A 21606-nucleotide genomic window follows, 5' to 3' on the forward strand; every position below is an offset into this window, starting at 1 on the left:
CCAAGCATTAAAGTTTCACTGCTATAGTTTTGGTTTTGCTGTGTTATAGCACCACCCAGTGGTGGATAAATTTATTACCTGTGTTTTTCTTAGTAATCATTAGAGTGTTGCATTCTGGGTTGCACCAAAGCATCATGGGATAGGGGAATCCCCCATTTTTCTCTCTGTGTATTTTCCTGTACACTCGTGTTAATCTGCTGTGTTGGAACTACTTCACTTACTTGCCACCCTGGTTAGTTTATCCGGTAAGATTGCTATCCCTGTTCTTGCAATATAGTGTTCTATAGAATGTGATTACTGTATAGCAACTAGTACCTGGGAAATCTATTATCTGTCAGTTACTGTATGTAGTTGCATGTAGAAGTTGCATCATCCTGTATGCTTTCCCTGCTAGTTATAAGTATCAGTTGTGCTGTTATTTGCCCAATACTTACCCAAATCATTTGTATTCTTATAGTTTTACCGCATTTCAATACCTGTTACCAATAAACAAGTTAGACTACAGAGAACAGTCTGCTTATTTTGGAAGACAGAAGTGGTTTATGCTGTATGTTGGATCACACACCGTATCAACGTGTATGAAGACAGAACAACTCCTCTTGTTTGACAGTTAATGAACTGCCTGATTTGATAAGTCCTGCCCGTGTTATTGCTCACAAACGTTTTGCTCGTCTGTAAAGAGGCACAGGCTTTGCATCTACCACATTTATAGCATCCCGCCGGTTGTACACTTAGCCATGACTGGCTCTTTGGACTGTGGTAATGGCTATGGAGGAGTCTAACTTTTAGGGATTTACCTCTACGGAAAGTGATTTGTGGTGTGGGGTTAATAACATCCTTGTTTTAATCCTAGACGTATGTACGTGCATATGACTTTGTAGCAGGGCAGACATTGCTGTCAATGTGTAAAACAAAAAGTACGGGTGTACAAAATGAACATTGTGAAGTGGATTTTCATGGGCCCATACTGTATGTGGGTTCCAAGGTGTAATGGGGTGCAATGGACTATGCCGCAGGGCTGGCCTTGCTGCGAATGCATAACAAAAAGAGTACGAGAGTACAAAATGCATATTGTGAACTTGATTTTCCTGGGCCCATCCAGTATGTGGGTTCATAGTAACATAGTAACATAGTTAGTAAGGCCGAAAAAAGACATTTGTCCATCCAGTTCAGCCTATATTCCCATATTCCATCATAATAAATCCCCAGATCTACATCCTTCTACAGAACCTAATAATTGTATGATACAATATTGTTCTGCTCCAGGAAGACATCCAGGCCTCTCTTGAACCCCTCGACTGAGTTCGCCATCACCACCTCCTCAGGCAAGCAATTCCAGATTCTCACTGCCCTAACAGTAAAGAATCCTCTTCTATGTTGGTGGAAAAACCTTCTCTCCTCCAGATGCAAAGAATGCCCCCTTGTGCCCGTCACCTTCCTTGGTATAAACAGATCCTCAGCGAGATATTTGTATTGTCCCCTTATATACTTATACATGGTTATTAGATCGCCCCTCAGTCGTCTTTTTTCTAGACTAAATAATCCTAATTTCGCTAATCTATCTGGGTATTGTAGTTCTCCCATCCCCTTTATTAACTTTGTTGCCCTCCTTTGTACTCTCTCTAGTTCCATTATATCCTTCCTGAGCACCGGTGCCCAAAACTGGACACAGTACTCCATGTGCGGTCTAACTAGGGATTTGTACAGAGGCAGTATAATGCTCTCATCATGTGTATCCAGACCTCTTTTAATGCACCCCATGATCCTGTTTGCCTTGGCAGCTGCTGCCTGGCACTGCCTGCTCCAGGTAAGTTTATCATTAACTAGGATCCCCAAGTCCTTCTCCCTGTCAGATTTACCCAGTGGTTTCCCGTTCAGTGTGTAATGGTGATATTGATTCCTTCTTCCCATGTGTATAACCTTACATTTATCATTGTTAAACCTCATCTGCCACCTTTCAGCCCAAGTTCCAACTTATCCAGATCCATCTGTAGCAGAATACTATCTTCTCTTGTATTACCTGCTTTACATAGTTTTGTATCATCTGCAAATATCAATATTTTACTGTGTAAACCTTCTACCAGATCATTAATGAATATGTTGAAGAGAACAGGTCCCAATACCGACCCCTGCGGTACCCCACTGGTCACAGTGACCCAGTTAGAGACTATACCATTTATAACCACCCTCTGCTTTCTATCACTAAGCCAGTTACTAACCCATTTACACACATTTTCCCCCAGACCAAGCATTCTCATTTTGTGTACCAACCTCTTGTGCGGCACGGTATCAAACGCTTTGGAAAAATCGAGATATACCACGTCCAATGACTCACCGTGGTCTACCCTATAGCTTACCTCTTCATAAAAACTGATTAGATTGGTTTGACATGAGCGATTTCTCATAAACCCATGCTGATATGGAGTTAAACAGTTATTCTCATTGAGATAATCCAGAATAACATCTTTCAGAAACCCTTCAAATATTTTACCAACAGTAGAGGTTAGACTTACTGGCCTATAATTTCCAGGTTCACTTTTAGAGCCCTTTTTGAATATTGGCACCACATTTGCTATGCGCCAGTCCTGCGGAACAGACCCCGTCGCTATAGAGTCCCTAAAAATAAGAAATAATGGTTTATCTATTACATTACTTAGTTCTCTTAGTACTCATGGGTGTATGCCATCCGGACCCGGAGATTTATCTATTTTAATCTTATTTAGCCGGTTTCGCACCTCTTCTTGGGTTAGATTGGTGACCCTTAATATAGGGTTTTCATTGTTTCTTGGGATTTCACCTAGCATTTCATTTTCCACCGTGAATACCGTGGAGAAGAAGGTGTTTAATATGTTAGCCTTTTCCTCGTCATCTACAACCATTCTTTCCTCACTATATTTTAAGGGGCCTACATTTTCAGTTTTTATTCTTTTACTATTGATATAGTTGAAGAACAGTTTGGGATTAGTTTTACTCTCCTTAGCAATGTGCTTCTCTGTTTGCTTTTTGGCAGCTTTAATTAGTTTTTTAGATAAAGTATTTTTCTCCCTATGGTTTTTTAGAGCTTCAATGGTGCCATCCTGCTTTAGTAGTGCAAATGCTTTCTTTTTACTGTTAATTGCCTGTCTTACTTCTTTGTTTAGCCACATTGGGTTTTTCCTATTTCTAGTCCTTTTATTCCCACAAGGTATAAACCGCTTACAGTGCCTATTTAGGATGTTCTTAAACATTTTCCATTTATTATCTGTATTCTTATTTCTGAGGATATTGTCCCAGTCTACCAGATTAAGGGCATCTCTAAGCTGGTCAAACTTTGCCTTCCTAAAGTTCAGTGTTTTTGTGACTCCCTGACAAGTCCCCCTAGTGAAAGACAGGTGAAACTGTACAATATTGTGGTCGCTATTTCCTAGATGCCCGACCACCTGCAGATTCGTTATTCTGTCAGGTCTATTAGATAGTATTAGGTCTAAAAGTGCTGCTCCTCTGGTTGGATTCTGCACCAATTGTGAAAGATAATTTTTCTTGGTTATTAGCAGAAACCTGTTGCCTTTATGGGTTTCACAGGTTTCTGTTTCCCAGTTAATATCCGGGTAGTTAAAGTCCCCCATAACCAGGACCTCATTATGGGTTGCAGCTTCATCTATCTGCTTTAGAAATAGACTTTCCATGATTTCTGTTATATTTGGGGGTTTGTAACAGACCCCAATGAGAATTTTGTTACCATTTTTCCCTCCATGAATTTCGACCCATATGGACTCGACATCCTCATTCCCTTCGCTAATATCCTCCCTTAAAGTGGACTTTAGACAAGACTTTACATAGAGACAAACCCCTCCTCCTCTCCGATTTTTACGATCCTTTCTAAACAGACTGTAACCCTGTAAGTTAACTGCCCAGTCTGTCATGATCTCAATGGCAAGAGATCATAGCATCAGCATATAAAGGAACTAGCTCTTGGAAGATGGGAACTGAGCTGACCATGAACTAAACCTAACGCACAACTAGCAGTGGCCGGGTAGCATGCCTACGTTGATTCTAGATGCCCAGCACCAGCCGGAGGACTAAATAATGCTAGCAGAGGAAAATATTAGTCCTAGCTCACCTCTAGAGAAATACCCCGAAAGGAGACAGAGGCCCCCCACATGTATTGGCGGTGAATTAAGATGAAATAACAAACGTAGTATGAAAATAGGTTTAGCAAATTTGAGGTCCACTTACTACATAGCAGAAGACAGAAAGGACACTTTCATGGTCAGCTGAAAACCCTATCAAAACACCATCCAGAAATTACTTTAAAACTCTGGCATTAACTCATAACACCAGAGTGGCAATTCCTGTTCACAAGAGCTTTCCAGACACAGTAACGAAACTACAGCTGTGAACTGGAACAAAAATGCAAAAACAAACATGGACAAGAGTCCAACTTATCTAGTAGTTGTCTAGGAGCAGGAACAAGCACAGAGAGGCTTCTGATAACATTGTTGACCGGCAAGCAACTAACAGAGCAGCAAGGTTATATAGCGACTCCCACATCTTGATGGGAACAGGTGAACAGAGAAGATGAAGACACCAGTTCAATTCCACCAGTAGCCACCGGGGGAGCCCAGAATCCAAATTCACAACAGTACCCCCCCCCTCAAGGAGGGGGCACCAAACCCTCACCAGAACCACCAGGGCGATCAGGATGGGCCCTATGAAAGGCACGAACCAGATCAGAGGCATGAACATCAGATGCATTCACCCAAGAATTATCCTCCTGGCCGTATCCCTTCCACTTGACCAGATACTGGAGTCTCCGTCTGGAAACACGAGAGTCTAAGATTTTCTCCACAACGTACTCCAACTCACCCTCAACCAACACCGGAGCAGGAGGCTCAACGGAAGGCACAACCGGTACCTCATACCTGCGCAATAATGACCGATGAAAAACGTTATGAATAGAAAAGGATGCAGGGAGGTCCAAACGGAAGGAAACAGGGTTAAGAATCTCCAATATCTTATACGGGCCGATGAACCGAGGCTTAAACTTAGGAGAAGAGACCCTCATAGGGACAAAACGAGAAGACAACCACACCAAATCCCCAACACAAAGCCGAGGACCAACACGACGGTGGCGGTTGGCAAAAAGCTGAGTCTTCTCCTGGGACAACCTCAAATTGTCCACCACCTGCCCCCAGATCTGATGCAATCTCTCCACCACAGCATCCACTCCAGGACAATCCGAAGATTCCACCTGACCAGAGGAAAATCGAGGATGAAACCCCGAATTACAGAAAAACGGGGACACCAAAGTGGCAGAGCTGGCCCGATTATTGAGAGCGAACTCCGCCAATGGCAAAAAAGCAACCCAATCATCCTGGTCAGCAGACACAAAACACCTCAGATATGTCTCCAGGGTCTGATTAATCCGCTCGGTCTGGCCATTCGTCTGAGGATGGAAAGCGGACGAAAAAGATAAATCTATGCCCATCCTAGCACAGAATGCCCGCCAAAATCTAGACACGAATTGGGTCCCTCTGTCAGAAACGATATTCTCAGGAATACCATGCAAACGAACAACATTTTGAAAAAACAGAGGAACCAACTCGGAAGAAGAAGGCAACTTGGGCAGAGGAACCAAATGGACCATCTTAGAGAAACGGTCACACACCACCCAGATGACAGACATCTTCTGAGAAACAGGCAGATCTGAAATAAAATCCATCGAGATGTGCGTCCAAGGCCTCTTAGGAATAGGCAAGGGCAATAACAATCCACTAGCCCGAGAACAACAAGGCTTGGCCCGAGCACAAACGTCACAAGACTGCACAAAGCCTCGCACATCTCGTGACAGGGAAGGCCACCAGAAGGACCTTGCCACCAAATCCCTGGTACCAAAAATGCCAGGATGACCTGCCAACGCAGAAGAATGAACCTCAGAGATGACTCTACTGGTCCAATCATCAGGAACAAATAGTTTATCAGGTGGGCAACGATCAGGTCTATCCGCCTGAAACTCCTGCAAGGCCCGCCGCAGGTCTGGAGAAACGGCTGACAATACCACTCCATCCTTAAGGATACCTGTGGGCTCAGAGTTACCAGGCGAGTCAGGCTCAAAACTCCTAGAAAGGGCATCCGCCTTAACATTCTTAGAACCCGGTAGGTATGACACCACAAAATTAAACCGAGAGAAAAATAATGACCAGCGCGCCTGTCTAGGATTCAGGCGCCTGGCGGTCTCAAGATAAATCAAATTTTTGTGGTCAGTCAATACCACCACCTGATGTCTGGCCCCCTCAAGCCAATGGCGCCACTCCTCAAAAGCCCACTTCATGGCCAAAAGCTCCCGATTCCCAACATCATAATTCCGCTCAGCGGGCGAAAATTTACGGGAAAAGAAGGCACAAGGCCTCATCACGGAGCAGTCAGAACTTTTCTGCGACAACACTGCCCCAGCTCCGATCTCAGAAGCGTCGACCTCAACCTGAAAAGGTAGAGCAACATCAGGCTGACGCAACACAGGGGCAGAGGAAAAACGGCGCTTGAGCTCCCGAAAGGCCTCCACAGCATCAGGGGACCAATCGGCAACATCAGCACCCTTCTTAGTCAAATCGGTCAATGGCTTAGCAATATCCGAAAAACCAGCAATAAATCGACGATAAAAGTTAGCAAAGCCCAAAAATTTCTGAAGACTCTTAAGAGAAGAGGGCTGCGTCCAATCACAAATAGCTTGTACCTTGACAGGATCCATTTCAATGGAAGAGGGGGAAAAAATATATCCCAAAAAGGAAATCCTCTGTACCCCAAAAACACACTTAGAACCCTTCACACACAAAGAATTAGACCGCAAAACCTGAAAAACCCTCTTGACTTGCTGGACATGAGAGTCCCAGTCATCCGAAAAAATCAGAATATCATCCAGATACACAATCATAAATTTATCCAAATAATCGCGAAAAATATCATGCATAAAGGACTGGAAAACTGACGGAGCATTTGAAAGACCAAAAGGCATCACTAAATACTCAAAATGGCCCTCGGGCGTATTAAATGCGGTTTTCCACTCATCCCCCTGCCTGATTCGCACCAAATTATACGCCCCACGAAGGTCAATCTTAGAGAACCACTTGGCTCCCTTTATGCGAGCAAACAAATCAGTCAGCAACGGCAATGGGTATTGATATTTAACAGTGATTTTATTCAAAAGCCGATAATCAATACATGGTCTCAAAGAGCCGTCTTTTTTTGACACAAAGAAAAAACGGAGGTAACGAACCAAGCTTGGATTCTTCAAAGACGTCACGATAGTCAGACAGGAACTCAGGAATTTCAGAGGGAATAGATGATGAAATGGAAACCACAGGTACATCCCCATGAGCCCCCTTACATCCCCAGCTCAACACAGACATAGCTCTCCAGTCGAGGACTGGGTTGTGAGATTGCAGCCAAGGCAATCCTAGCACCAAATCATCATGTAGATTACACAGCACCAGAAAGCGAATAATCTCCTGGTGATCCGGATTAATACGCATAGTTACTTATGTCCAGTATTGTGGTTTATTATTAGCCAATGGGGTGGAGTCAATCCCCTTCAGAGGAATAGGAGTCTCCAAAGGCTCTAAATCATACCCACAGCGTTTGGCAAAGGACCAATCCATAAGACTCAACGCGGCGCCAGAGTCGACATAGGCGTCCGTGGTAATAGATGACAAAGAGCAAATCAGGGTCACAGATAGAATAAACTTAGACGGTAAGGTGCAAATGGAAACAGATTTACCAAGCTTTTTAGTGCGCTTAGAGCATGCTGATATAACATGAGTAGAATCACCACAATAGAAACACAACCCATTTTTCCGTCTAAAATTCTGCCGCTCGCTTCGGGACAGAATTCTATCACACTGCATACTCTCTGGCGATTTCTCAGTGGACACCGCCAGATGGTGCACTGGTTTGCGCTCCCGCAAACGCCTATCGATCTGAATAGCCATTGTCATGGACTCATTCAGACCCGCAGGCACAGGGAACCCCACCATAACATCCTTAATGGCATCAGAGAGACCCTCTCTGAAAGTCGCCGCCAGGGCGCACTCATTCCACTGAGTAAGCACAGACCATTTACGGAATCTTTGGCAGTAAATTTCCGCTTCATCTTGCCCCTGAGATAGGGACATCAAAGTTTTTTCTGCCTGAAGCTCCAAATGAGGTTCGTCATAAAGCAACCCCAAGGCCAGAAAAAACGCATCCACATTGAGCAACGCAGGATCCCCTGGTGTCAATGAAAAAGCCCAGTCTTGAGGGTCGCCCCGGAGCAAGGAAATCACAATCCTGACCTGCTGTGCAGGGTCTCCGGCAGAGCGAGATTTCAGGGACAAAAATAATTTGCAATTATTTCGAAAATTCTGAAACCCAGATCTATTCCCCGAGAAAAATTCCGGCAAAGGAATTCTCGGCTCAGATACAGGTGCATGACAAACAAAATCTTGCAAATTTTGTACCTTCGTGGCGAGATTATTCAAACCTGCAGTTACACTCTGAAGATCCATTACAAACAGGTGGACACAGAACCATTCAAAGATTAGAAGGAGAGAAAAAAAAAAAAAAAAATTTCAGCAGACTACTTATTTCTCTCCTTTCTCAGCCAAGGATTTTAACCCTTTAGTAGGCCGGTCAAACTGTCATGATCTCAATGGCAAGAGATCATAGCATCAGCATATAAAGGAACTAGCTCTTGGAAGATGGGAACTGAGCTGACCATGAACTAAACCTAACGCACAACTAGCAGTGGCCGGGTAGCATGCCTACGTTGATTCTAGATGCCCAGCACCAGCCGGAGGACTAAATAATGCTAGCAGAGGAAAATATTAGTCCTAGCTCACCTCTAGAGAAATACCCCGAAAGGAGACAGAGGCCCCCCACATGTATTGGCGGTGAATTAAGATGAAATAACAAACGTAGTATGAAAATAGGTTTAGCAAATTTGAGGTCCACTTACTACATAGCAGAAGACAGAAAGGACACTTTCATGGTCAGCTGAAAACCCTATCAAAACACCATCCAGAAATTACTTTAAAACTCTGGCATTAACTCATAACACCAGAGTGGCAATTCCTGTTCACAAGAGCTTTCCAGACACAGTAACGAAACTACAGCTGTGAACTGGAACAAAAATGCAAAAACAAACATGGACAAGAGTCCAACTTATCTAGTAGTTGTCTAGGAGCAGGAACAAGCACAGAGAGGCTTCTGATAACATTGTTGACCGGCAAGCAACTAACAGAGCAGCAAGGTTATATAGCGACTCCCACATCTTGATGGGAACAGGTGAACAGAGAAGATGAAGACACCAGTTCAATTCCACCAGTAGCCACCGGGGGAGCCCAGAATCCAAATTCACAACACCAGTCATAGCTTTCATCTAACCATGTCTCGGTTATTCCCACTATAAGTTCAAATGCTTATTGGGGTGCATATTAATTGGTTGCAGGGCAGGCCTTGCATTCAATGCAACATTTTTTCAGGAGGCCCTCCTGGACATCTTATGAAAGGGGTATTGTGGTGCGTCGTAATTCTTGGCAGCCCATCCACTCACAGCATAGGCTACAACAGTTTAGGAGACACACTGTTTATTAATGGCCCTTTAAGAAGATTAATGCCGGCTGATGCACCAGTAAAAATAGGCTCCGTGACTTTAAGAGTCCCTCCTTCATAAATTAAACAAGATGGGTCTGCTTATGTGTCACACACCACATGGCCAGCTAGGGTTGTTAAATGTTACAATGACATTTCCCAGTGAATGCATTTGTAGTGTTTGAAAGCAATATTAAAGTTGAAAAACGCTTCAAAAACGCTGCGTCTGAAACTAAACACAAGTGTGGGAGGAACATTACAGTCTGGGGTTAATTATTTGGCCTTACAGGCAAGTCATTAACCTGCAAAAGATGTACCTTAACATATTTCCCAGCAAAATCCGTTATGGTTTCGTTTTGGTGTGTTTTTTGTTGCACCGGGAAAAATGTCATGAATCTCGGAAAAAAATTGTTTATAGCTGTGAACTAGGAGTCAGGAATGCTTCCATCCCCATGATGTCCCCGTGTTATTTGAGCAGTGTTTCCATCATTTTCAGATGTTTTTAGACCTTAAAAGGACCCCCAGGGGATCGCGGAAAAATTCTTGGGTCTCCCATAGACTTACAGTTAGGTCCATATATATTTGGACAGAGACATCATTTTTCTAATTTTGGTCATAGACATTACCACAATGAATTTTAAACAAAACAATTCAGATGCAGATGAAGTTCAGACTTTCAGCTTTCATTTGAGGGTATCCACATTAAAATTGGATGAAGGGTTTAGGAGTTTCAGCTCCTTAACATGTGCCACCCTGTTTTTAAAGGGACCAGAAGTAATTGGACAGATTCAATAATTTTAAATAAAATGTTCATTTTTAGTACTTGGTTGAAAACCCTTTGTTGGCAATGACTGCCTGATGTCTAGAACTCATGGACATCACCAGACGCTGTGTTTCCTCCTTTTTGATGCTCTGCCAGGCCTTCACTGCGGTGGTTTTCAGTTGCTGTTTGTTTGTGGGCCTTTCTGTCTGAAGTTTAGTCTTTAACAAGTGAAACGCATGCTCAATTAGGTTGAGATCAGGTGACTGACTTGGCCTTTCAAGAATATTCCGCTTCTTTGCTTTAATAAACTCCTGGGTTGCTTTGGCTTTATGTTTTGGGTCATTGTCCATCCGTAGTATGAAACAACGACCAATCAGTTTTGCTGCATTTGGCTGGATCTGAGCACACCGTATGTCTCTGAATACTTCAGAATTAATTTGGCTGCTTCTGTCCTGTGTCACATCATCAATAAACACTAGTGACCCAGTGCCACTGGCAGCCATGCATGCCCAAGCCATCACACTGCCTCCGCCGTGTTTTACAGATGATGTGGTATGCTTTGGATCATGAGCTGTACCACACCTTTGCCATACTTTTCTCTTTCCATCATTCTGGTAGAGGTTGATCTTGGTTTCATCTGTCCAAAGAATGTTCTTCCAGAACTGTTCTGGCTTTTTTAGATGTTTTTTAGCATAGTCCAGTCTAGCCATTTTATTCTTGATGCTTATGAGTGACTTGCACCGTGCAGTGAACCCTCTGTATTTACTTTCATGCAGTCTTCTCTTTATGGTAGATTTGGATATTGATACGCCGACCTCCTGGAGAGTGTTGTTCACTTGGTTGGCTGTTGTGAAGGGGTTTCTCTTCACCATGGAGATTATTCTGCGATCATCCACCACTGTTGTCTTCCGTGGGCTCTCAGGTCTTTTTGCATTGATGAGTTCACCAGTGCTTTCTTTCTTTCTCAGGATGTACCAAACTGTAGATTTTGCCACTCCTAATATTGTAGCAATTTCTCGGATGGGTTTTTCTGTTTTCGCAGCTTAAGGATGGCTTGTTTCACCTGCATGGAGAGCTCCTTTGACCGCATGTTTACTTCACAGCAAAACCTTCCAAATGCAAGCACCACACCTCAAATCATCTCCAGGCCTTTTATCTGCTTAATTGAGAATGACATAACAAAGGGATTGCCCACACCTGTCCATGAAATAGTCTTGGAGTCAATTGTCCAATTACATTTGGTCCCTTTAAAAACAGGGTGGCATATGTAAAGGAGCTGAAACTCCTAAACCTTTCATCCAATTTTAATGTGGATACCCTCAAATGAAAGCTGAAAGTCTGAACTTCAACTGCATCTGAATGGTTTTGTATAAAATTCATTGTGGTAATGTCTATAACCAAAATTAGAAAAATGTTGTGTCTGTCCAAATATATATGGACCTAACTGTACATTGGGCTTGTTGCTCGGGTGACGCACTCGAGTATTCCAATCTGCTCGACCCGAACAACAAGCACCCGAGCATTTTAGTGCTCGCCCATCACTAGATGTGAGGTCTCCCACCTAAGAAAGCTTACACCGTTCCCTTAACCTCCAGGTTCTCATTAAAACTTAATTTCCAAGCTGTAAATGCTGGGCCAGAGCCTGATACCTCATGCATGGCCCATGGCTGACTTCTGCTGTGCCAGTTGCAAATTTCTACTGTGAGTAAATTGATGCCACTTTTCCTGGTGTTGGCCCTTAATTTTAGCTGTTTTAGCTTTTTGTCACCCCGTTAGGTGTTGTCTATGCATTTAGTTTTGCCTCCCATTGAATCTAATGGGGTTCGGATAAGTACGGCGAACCCTAACCGAACCTTGAAAGTTTAATCTCTACACATGGGAGCAGCCCCACTAGATGTGACCTCTCTACCTAACCCAGCATACACTAGCTACTGGGCTGTGACATGCAGTGAAGCAGCGGCCACAGCGAAGCCAATCAGGGGCAGTCTCAGGGAGTTTGTGTGTTGCAATATCAACTTCCGGAGCCCAGAAGTCGAAGTCACATCACAGGATATCAGCACAGGAGACATCCAAGGTCACATGATCAGCACTGAAAGTGCAGGGATAGCGCCCCTCAGTGGCTGAAATGTTAGTAGAAGGTATTTAAAAACACACTTGTTTTAGTGATTTAAACTGAATTGTGGCACATGTAATGAATTGGACTACCTCTTTAAGACCTGCAGAAAAAAGGATGAGAGAAAAAGCAGATAATTAAATAAATAAAGGAGCACAGATGCCAGGAGGGCCCCTTCTCCCAAAGTATTATGTCACTGAAGGAGAATCTGCGTCCCAAAAAATACCAAAAAGCATTCTGGACTAACATAACACTACTAGCAATAGCAGAGACCAAGGCGCGATATGCTGCAAAAAATGCCGCTTAACAAGCTCCCTGGGCTCGCAGTCCTGACGCTGGCTATGCTGTGCACCATATTCCATATTACAAAATAATAAATCTTTAGTAGGTTAATAATTTTTAACTACTTTTACAGAATAATATTTTCAACTTACTGATGTTAAGTTTACTGTTCATTTTCTTTACCAGTTCATTTTCTTGAGATAGCTGTTCTCTGAAGCTTTGTCCCATAAAGTAGTCTATGTCATTAGCTCGAAGCATCTCTTCAAATGATTTTATGACTTCGTCCACATGTTGAGTAAGAAAACGACATAGACTTTGTCCTTCTCTCGCCTTCTGTCGCAGTAATGAAAGTTCTTGAGCCTGGGCTTGAATCAACCAGTCATATTTTCTGAAAAAGATGAGACTGACTGTTAAAGAATGGGTAATGTATCTCCTTGTGGAGAGTGACTGACCGCCTCTGGCATGCCATGGTAAGGAGGCTTATTCACTGTGCAATGTTCTTCTGAGAAATTTAATACAGAAATTGCCTCTTCAGAGAGCAAGAGGAGTTGAACTCTGTAACGCCAGCTGTTGGAAGAAACAATCCAACAAGTCATACAGGGTCGATAATGACTTACAGGATTGCTGCTTCCAACAGATGGCGCAATAGAGTTCAACTCCTCTTCTTCTCTGAAGAGGCAATTTGCATGTTAAAGAATGGGGAAGTTTAGCTTGAGGTGTAGTAAGGGATCAAGCTGTTAATCCACATATAAAGCCAGATTACCTAAAAACCTAACATAAACCATTGTTTTAAAACTGTCTATATTTCTATCTACAGCTGGTGAAATAATTGTTGAACACATCACCAATTTTCTAAGTAAATACATTTTTAAAGGTGCTGTTGACATAAAATTCTTGATATATCTCAGTAACAACCCATCCAATCTAGATAGGCAAAGAAGTCAAACAATAAATGTCCGTAAATTAATTAACACCTTAAAAACTGCCGATACACATTAAAAAGGCAGTTGTTAAGGGTAATTATTCCCTCATTGCCATTTTAAAATGGTGATGGGGAATAGCACCAACGATTCTCACAGATGTCAGCTATACATGACCACTTACACCATGCTGTATCGGCCCCGGCTGGTTTTGCAGCCGATCAGGACCGATTAACCCCTTAAATACCACTGTATTTAAGTTGTTACAAGGGTGTCACAAGACCCCCTTAGTGACCATCGGACCCTTGTGATGAGAATCGTAGATCCCGAGGGTTACCATATTACTTGGAGTTCATTTGATGACCCCAGGGTAAGGTGGCCTGTGAGATCCAACAGTAAGCGGGCTCTCATATGCTGTGTCAGTGAGAGACTGACAGTCTCATACACTGCTGTACTTAAGTACAGCAGTGTATCAGACAAGTAATCGAACTGAAAATTATAGATGTCCCACAGTGGGACTAAGTAAAACGTGAAAAAAAGTAAAATAAAATATGCAAAAAAGTTTAAAAAACTAACAATATAGCACACGCAAATCACTAAAATTCGTTTTGACACTCAAAACGAAGCGTTTGTGATAAAACAAAAATAAACAAAAAAGTACACATAATTGGTATTGCTGCATCCATAAAGACCCTCTCTATAAAACTGGCAGTTATTTAATCCCCTTAGCAAACTCCGTGAAAAAAAATAATGAAAACTCACCAAAAATGTCACTTTTTCTTCCAATTGACTCACAAAAATATGAATGAAAAGCGATCAAAAAGTCATAAGTAAAAAAAAAAGGTTATAATTGAAAACAACAAACCAATAAACAACAACAAATAAAGTTACAGCTCTCGGGATATGGCCATGCAAAAACAAATAAAAAAATAATAGAAATCTGGTATCGCAGTAATCGTCATGACCTGACAAACAAATCGGTCTCATCACTTTTATTGCTTAGTGATTGGAACAAAAAATAAAAACATTAACTTAATTGCTTGGTTTTGTTCATTCTGTGTCTGACAAATCTGAATAAAAAGCAATCAAAAAATATTATGTACCCCAAAGTGGTACCTAAAAAAATCTGCAACACATACTGCAAAAAAAGTAACCCCTCAAACAACTCTGCTCGCCAAAATATAAAAAAGTTATATCTCTAAGAATGTGACAACCAAAGAAATACTTTTTATAAAAGATAATTTTTACTGTGATAGCAACAAAACCTAAAAAAAAACTATATAAATCCAGGATCGCTGTAATCGCACCAATCCGAAGAATAAATCCACCTTATCTCTTATACCGTACGGTGAACTGCGCAAAAATAAAAATAAGAACTATTCTTGTACTTCTGTCGATTTCTTCATTCTACCTCCCAAAAATCGGAATAAGGCTCGGCTCACATTTATCCTGCGCTCTCCGCTGAGCCCTTACGTCAGGGTTTTGTTATAAATTCCCCAAAACCATGATTCATACAAAGCCCTGGACTGAACCATTCACTTATGAGGCAGATGGAGCCACTTTGAACTGGTCTGTATTCCGGTGGTGTCCCATTATTTTAGGAGGCTTTTTTAGCACACAAGTCTGGATGACCACAGATATGTGCATGCCTAAAAAGATGGATACCACCAGAGTAGACACCAAATGGACTCCAAAGTTTCTCCATCTACCTTATTATGGTGGGTGGTTCTGTTGGAGGTTTCATTTGAATCTCATTTTTGAGTAATTTATACTGAAACCCAGATGTAAGTGCTCATCGTAGAACACAAGAATGTGATCCAGCCTTATACTGGAAGCGATGAAAAAATGTTATGTACCCCAAAATGTTACCAATAAAAACCCTACTTTATCCTGCACAAAACAAGTCCCCACTCTGGTCCGTCATCTGTCACTGGAACTCTATGGGTTTCCCAGGTTACTCGTAGAACAAAAGCTCTGAAAAAGTGACATGGCTCCCGCCCCATAAATAAAATCAAGTGAATTCGGTCCTCCCAAATCAAAATACCCCCTCCTTCTGAGCCCCACTGTGCTTAAACCACAGTAAGCAGCCACATGTGTGGCATTATTGTAATGGAGAGAAAGCACTTAATTTATGGGTGCGTATCATCGGAAGATATTTGAAGGTCTGAAGTGATGCGAGCCCACCTAACTTATGGGTGGATGTCTTCAGAAGCACATGCTGGGCATAATATACTGGTGACTGCAACGTACTGGTCACTACAGCGTACTGGTCACCACAATGGCAGTTTGCAATTTTCACTTTCAAAATTTCTTGCCGCTTGTTTCGGGAAAATACCCATGGAGTCAAAATAGTCACTACACCTGTAGATAAATTCCACAAGGGGTATAATTTCCAAAATGGGATCACTTGAGGAGGGATTCTGCTCTTCTAGCAATTAGTGGCTCTGTATATGGAGTCTGCAAACTGTTCTAGGAAAATCTGCTCTCCAAAGGGCAAATAGCGCTCCATTCCTCCTGAGTCTCCATATGGCTAAGTAGTACTATACAGCCACATATGGGGTATTGTCACATTCAATACAAATTGTGGGGTAAATTATGGTGATATTTTTACCCACTTCTTGTGTCAAAATGTCAAATCTGGGGCTAAAACTAAATTTTGGTCATAAAAATGCAGTTATTTTTTCTTCACTGCTCAATGATATAAAATTCTGTGACACACCCATGGTGTCAATATGATCACTGCACCCCTAGATCAATTCATTGAGAGGTGTAGTTTGTAAAATGGGGTCACTTATGGGGGGTTCAGCTGTTCTGGAATCTCATGGACTCTCCCAGTGGGTCATGGCACCTGTAAGCCATAACAGTAAAATCTGGCGCTTCTTGCCTTCTGAGCTTTGCACTGTGCCTGAAAAATATTTCCTGATTACATGTAGGCTATTGGTGCACTAAAAAAAAAATGTACCTCAGTTTGTTGTAAAAAAAGATAATCATATTAGCCCTATTAGAAAAAATAAAAACTTGGTGCTAAAACAACTTTTTAGTGGTTAACATATAATTTGTTCTTTCTTCACCCTTAGGCCGGCGTCACACTTGGTGTATGAAAATAAGGTCCGTTTTTACAGGCATAATATGTAGAAATGATCCCAAAACAGTGATCCGTATGCCATCCGTAGGCAAGGTGTAGCTGAGCATTTTACGCATGTAAACCTCCGTATGTAATCCGTATGACATCCGTAATGCATTTTTTCACGCAACCTTACAAAATGGACATTTAACGGTTTTGAGGCCTGAAAATAATTTAAATCATCATAAACCCTATTTAAGGCCTCTACAACAGGTGGAACCCTCCCATATGACCATTTTGTTGCTGTGCTTGTGTATGTGTTTTGGTGGTACTTGGGCAACATGTGTGACCTCCTGCAATTCACACCAACTCAGTGGGTGTTATTTAATTGGGTCTTGTCACGCCGCTTTGGCCAGCCATACCCTGTGATAGTTGATCCGCAAAGGAGGAGAAGAAGAATGTGGGTGCATCCACTTTTGCAGCAACGCCTCACTAAAGGGCATTTTCACAGGCTCTATTCAGCTCTGAGGACACATCCGGACAAATTCTTCCAGTACTGTCGCATGACAATACCCACCTTTGATATCTTGTTGGAGACAGTACGTCCAGGAATAACGAATCAGGATACCAGGATGCGGAAATACATATCCACATAGGAGCGTCTTCTCCTTACCTTACGGTATGTATTCACCATCCTCACATACTATATGTTGATGATGTTTTTGGTACTATTTTGTTTTTACTAGCATCAAATTTAACCCCTTAACGACCGTCGATACGCCTTTTAACGGCGGCAGTTAAGGGTACTTAAACCACAGCGCCGTTAACGGTGAATAGCGCCCCCCAGAGTCAGATTTTCTCTGGGGTCTCGGTTACCGGGGGTAGCCGAGACCCCAGAGAACATGATTCGGGGGTTTTTTACCGACCCCCGGGTTGCGATCGCCGGTAATTAACCATTTACCGGCGATCGCAAAAAACAAACAAACGCGATTTCCCATTTAATTTTTCTGTCCTCCGATGTGATCGCACATCAGAGGACAGAGAAATGGGGTCCCAATAGCCCCCCGATACTCACCTGTCTCCCCCGGTGCTCCTCATAGCTCACTATGGGCGCCGCCATCTTCTTCCGGCCAAAAAATGGCAGGCCGCATGCGCAGTGCGCCTGCCGGCCGGCACCGGGAGGTCTTTGTGGTCTTGGCTGCCGGGGGTAGCCGAGACCCCAAAGAACATGATTGGGGTCGGTTTTACTGACCCCTGTTTTGCAATCGCCGGTAATTAACTGTTTACCGGCGACCGCAAAAAAAAAAAAGCGATGTGTAATTCTCTGTCCTCTGATGTGATCGCACATCAGAGGACAGAGAAATAGGGGGATTCGGGGACCCTGTTATACTTACCGGTGTCCCTGGGTCCTCCTGTGTCCCCTCCTGGCCATCGGCTTCTTCCTCCGGTAAGAAAATGGCGGGAGCATGCGCAGTGCGCCCGCCATGATCTGCCAGCCGGCAGCTAGACGAGTTGGGGCTAAATTTAGGGTTAGGGTTGGGGCTAAAGTAAGGGTTAGGGTTAGGGTTGGGGCTATATTTAGGGTTAGGGTTGGGGCTAAAGTTAGGGCTAGGGTTGGGGTTAAAGTTAGGGTTAGAGTTGGGATTAGGGTTAGGGTTTGGATTAGGGTTGGCATTAGGGTTAGGGGTGTATTGGGATTAGGGTTGGAGTTAGAATTGGGGGTTTCCACTGTTTAGGTACATCAGGGGGTCTCTAAACACCACAGCCAATTTTGTCTTTAAAAAGTCAAATGGTGCTCCCTCCCTTCTGAGCTCTGCCGTGTGCCCAAACAGTGGTTTACACCCACATTTGGGGCATCAGCGTACTCGGGATAAATTTGACAACAACTTTTATAGTCCAATTTCTCCTGTTACCCTTGTGAAAATAAAAACTTGGGGGCTAAAAAAAATCTTTTTTGTGGAAAAAAAATATTTTTTATTTTCACGACTCTGCATTATAAACTTCTGTGAAGCACTTAGGCATTCAAAGTTCCCACCACACATCTAGATAAGTTCCTTGGGGGGTCTAGTTTCCAAAATGGGGTCACTTGTGGGGGGTTTCTACTTTTTAGGTACATCAGGGGCTCTGCAAACGCAAAATAACGCCCGCAGACCATTCTATCAAAGTCTGCATTCCAAAACGGCGCTCCTTCCCTTCTGAGCTCTGCCATGCGCCCAAACAGTGGTCCCCCCCACACTTGGGGTATCAGTGTACTCAGAACAAATTGGACAACAACTTTTGGGGTCCAATTTCTCTTGTTACCCTTGCGAAAATAAAAACTTGGGGGCTAAAAAATCTTTTTTGGAGAAAAAAAAATATTTTTTATTTTCACGACTCTGCATTATAAACTTCTGTGAAGCACTTGGGCATTAAAAGTTCTCACCACACATCTAGATAAGTTCCTTGGGGGGGTCTAGTTTCCAAAATGGGGTCACTTGTGGGGGGTTTCTACTGTTTAGGTACATCAGGGGCTCTGCAAACGCAACATAACGCCAGCAGACCATTCTATCAAAGTCTGCATTTCAAAACGTCACTACTTCCCTTCCGAGCCCCGACGTGTGCCCAAACAGTGGTTTACCCCCACATATGGGGTATCAGTGTACTCAGAACGAACTGGGTAACAAATATTGTGGTCCAATTTCTCCTTTTACCGCTGTGAAAGTAAAAAATGGGGGTTAAAAGATCATTTTTGTGGAAAAAATATGATTTTTTTATTTTCATGGCTCTACATTATAAACTTCTGTGAAGCAGTTTGGGGTTCATAGTGCTCACCACACATCTAGATAAGCTCTATGGGGGGTATAGTTTCCAAAATTGGGTCACTTGTTGGGGGTTTCTACTGTTTAGGTACATCAGGAGCTTTCCAAATGCAACATGACGCCCGCAGACCATCCCATCAAAGTCTGCATTCCAAGCGGTGCTCCTACCCTTCCGAGCCCCGATGGGTGCCCAAACAGTGCCCCCCCCCAACATATGGGGTATCAGCGTACTCAGGACAAACTGCTCAACAGATTTTGGGGTCCAATGTCTCCTGTTACCCTTGAGAAAATTAAAAATTGCAGGCTAAAAAATCATTTTTGAGGAAAAAAAAGAAAAGGATTTTTTACTTTCACGGCTCTACGTTATAAATTTCTGTGAAGCGCTTGGGGGTTTAAAGTGCTCACTACACATCTAGATAAGTTCCGTAAGGGGTCTAGTTTCCAAAATGTCACTTGTGGGGGGTTTCTACTGTTTAGTCACATCAGGGGCTCTCCAAACGCGACATGGTGTCCGATCTCAATTCCAGCCAATTCTACATTGAAAAAGTAAAACGGCACTTCTTCTCTTCCAAGCTCTGCAGTGTGCCCAAACAGTGGTTTACCCCCACAGATCGGCGTATTCAGGAGAAATTGCACAACAAAATTTATGGTTAAATTTCTGTTTTTACACTTGTGAAAATAAAAAAAATGGTTCTGAAATAAAATTTTTGCAAAAAAAAAGTTAAATGTTCATTTTTTCCTTCCACATTGTTTCAGTTCCTGTGAAGTAAGTAAAGGGTTAATAAACTTCTTGAATGTGGTTTTGAGGGGTGCAGTTTTTAGAATGGTGTCACACTTGGTTATTTTCTATCATATAGACTCCTCAAAATTACTTCAAATGTGATGTGGTCCCTAAAAATATGGTGTTGTAAAAATGAGAAATTGCTGGTCAACTTTTAACCCTTATAACGCCCTAACAAAAAAAAATGTTGTTTCCAAAATTGTGCTGATGTAAAGTGGACATGTGGGAAATGTTATTTATTTACTATTTTTTGTGACATATCTCTCTGATTTAAGGGCATAAAAATACAAATTTTGAAAATTGCAAATTTTTAAAAATTTTCGCCATATTTACGTTTTTTTTCATAAATAATCGCAAATAATGTCAAAGAAATGCTACCACTAAAATGAAGTACAATATGTCACGAAAAAACACTCTCAGAATCAGCAGGATCTGTTAAAGCATTCCAGAGTTATAACCTCATAAAGTGACAGTGGTCAGAATTGTAAAAATTGGCTCCGTCATCAAGTACCAAATTGGCTCTGTCACTAAGGGGTTCAATTATATTAACCCCTTCCTGACATCTGACGTACTATCCCGTCGAGGTGGGGTGGGCCCGTATGACCACCGACGGGATAGTACGTCATCACCGATCAGCGGCGCTCACGGGGGGAGCGTGGCCGATCGCGGCCGGGTGTCAGCTGCATATCGCAGCTGACATCCGGCACTATGTGCCAGGAGCGGTCACGGACCGCCCCCGGCACATTAACCCCCGGCACACCGCGATCAAACATGATCGCAGTGTACCGGCGGTATAGGGAAGCATCGCGCAGGGAGGGGGCTCCCTGCGTGCTTCCCTGAGACCCCCGGAGCAACGCGATGTGATCGCGTTGCTGCGAGGGTCTCCTACCTCCTTCCTGGCTGCAGGTCCCGGATCCAAGATGGCCGCGGCATCCGGGTCCTGCAGGGAAGGAGGTGGCTTACCGAGTGTCTGCTCAGAGCGGACGCTGGTAAGCCTGTACCGATGTAAGTGAGATCGGTGATCTGATAGAGTGCTGTGCACACTATCAGATCATCGATCTGTGATGTCCCCCCCTGGGACAAAGTAAAAAAAAAATTTTTCCACATGTGTAAAAAAAATTAAAAAAAATTCCTAAATAAATAATAAAAAAAAAATATATATTATTCCCATAAATACATTTCTTTATCTAAATAGAAAAAACAAAACAATAAAAGTACACATATTTAGTATCGCCGCGTCCGTAACGACCCAACCTATAAAACTGTCCCACTAGTTAACCCC

The 21606-nt window shown here is 42.8% G+C and overlaps 1 protein-coding gene across 2 annotated transcripts in view; it reads right to left on the bottom strand.

Annotated features, from left to right (window-relative positions):
- The window catches only part of PDE4DIP (phosphodiesterase 4D interacting protein), a 1987893-nt gene that overhangs the window by 1138945 nt on the left and 827342 nt on the right, over positions 1–21606 (bottom strand). For both annotated transcript variants that reach the window (XM_077276217.1, XM_077276216.1), the window contains one exon: positions 12914–13149. In XM_077276217.1, coding sequence (XP_077132332.1) covers positions 12914–13149 — 236 coding nt within the window. The remainder of the gene's footprint in view (positions 1–12913; positions 13150–21606) is intronic.

The sequence above is a fragment of the Ranitomeya variabilis genome, chromosome 8, assembly GCF_051348905.1.
Source record: "Ranitomeya variabilis isolate aRanVar5 chromosome 8, aRanVar5.hap1, whole genome shotgun sequence".
NCBI classification, from domain to species: domain Eukaryota; kingdom Metazoa; phylum Chordata; class Amphibia; order Anura; family Dendrobatidae; genus Ranitomeya; species Ranitomeya variabilis.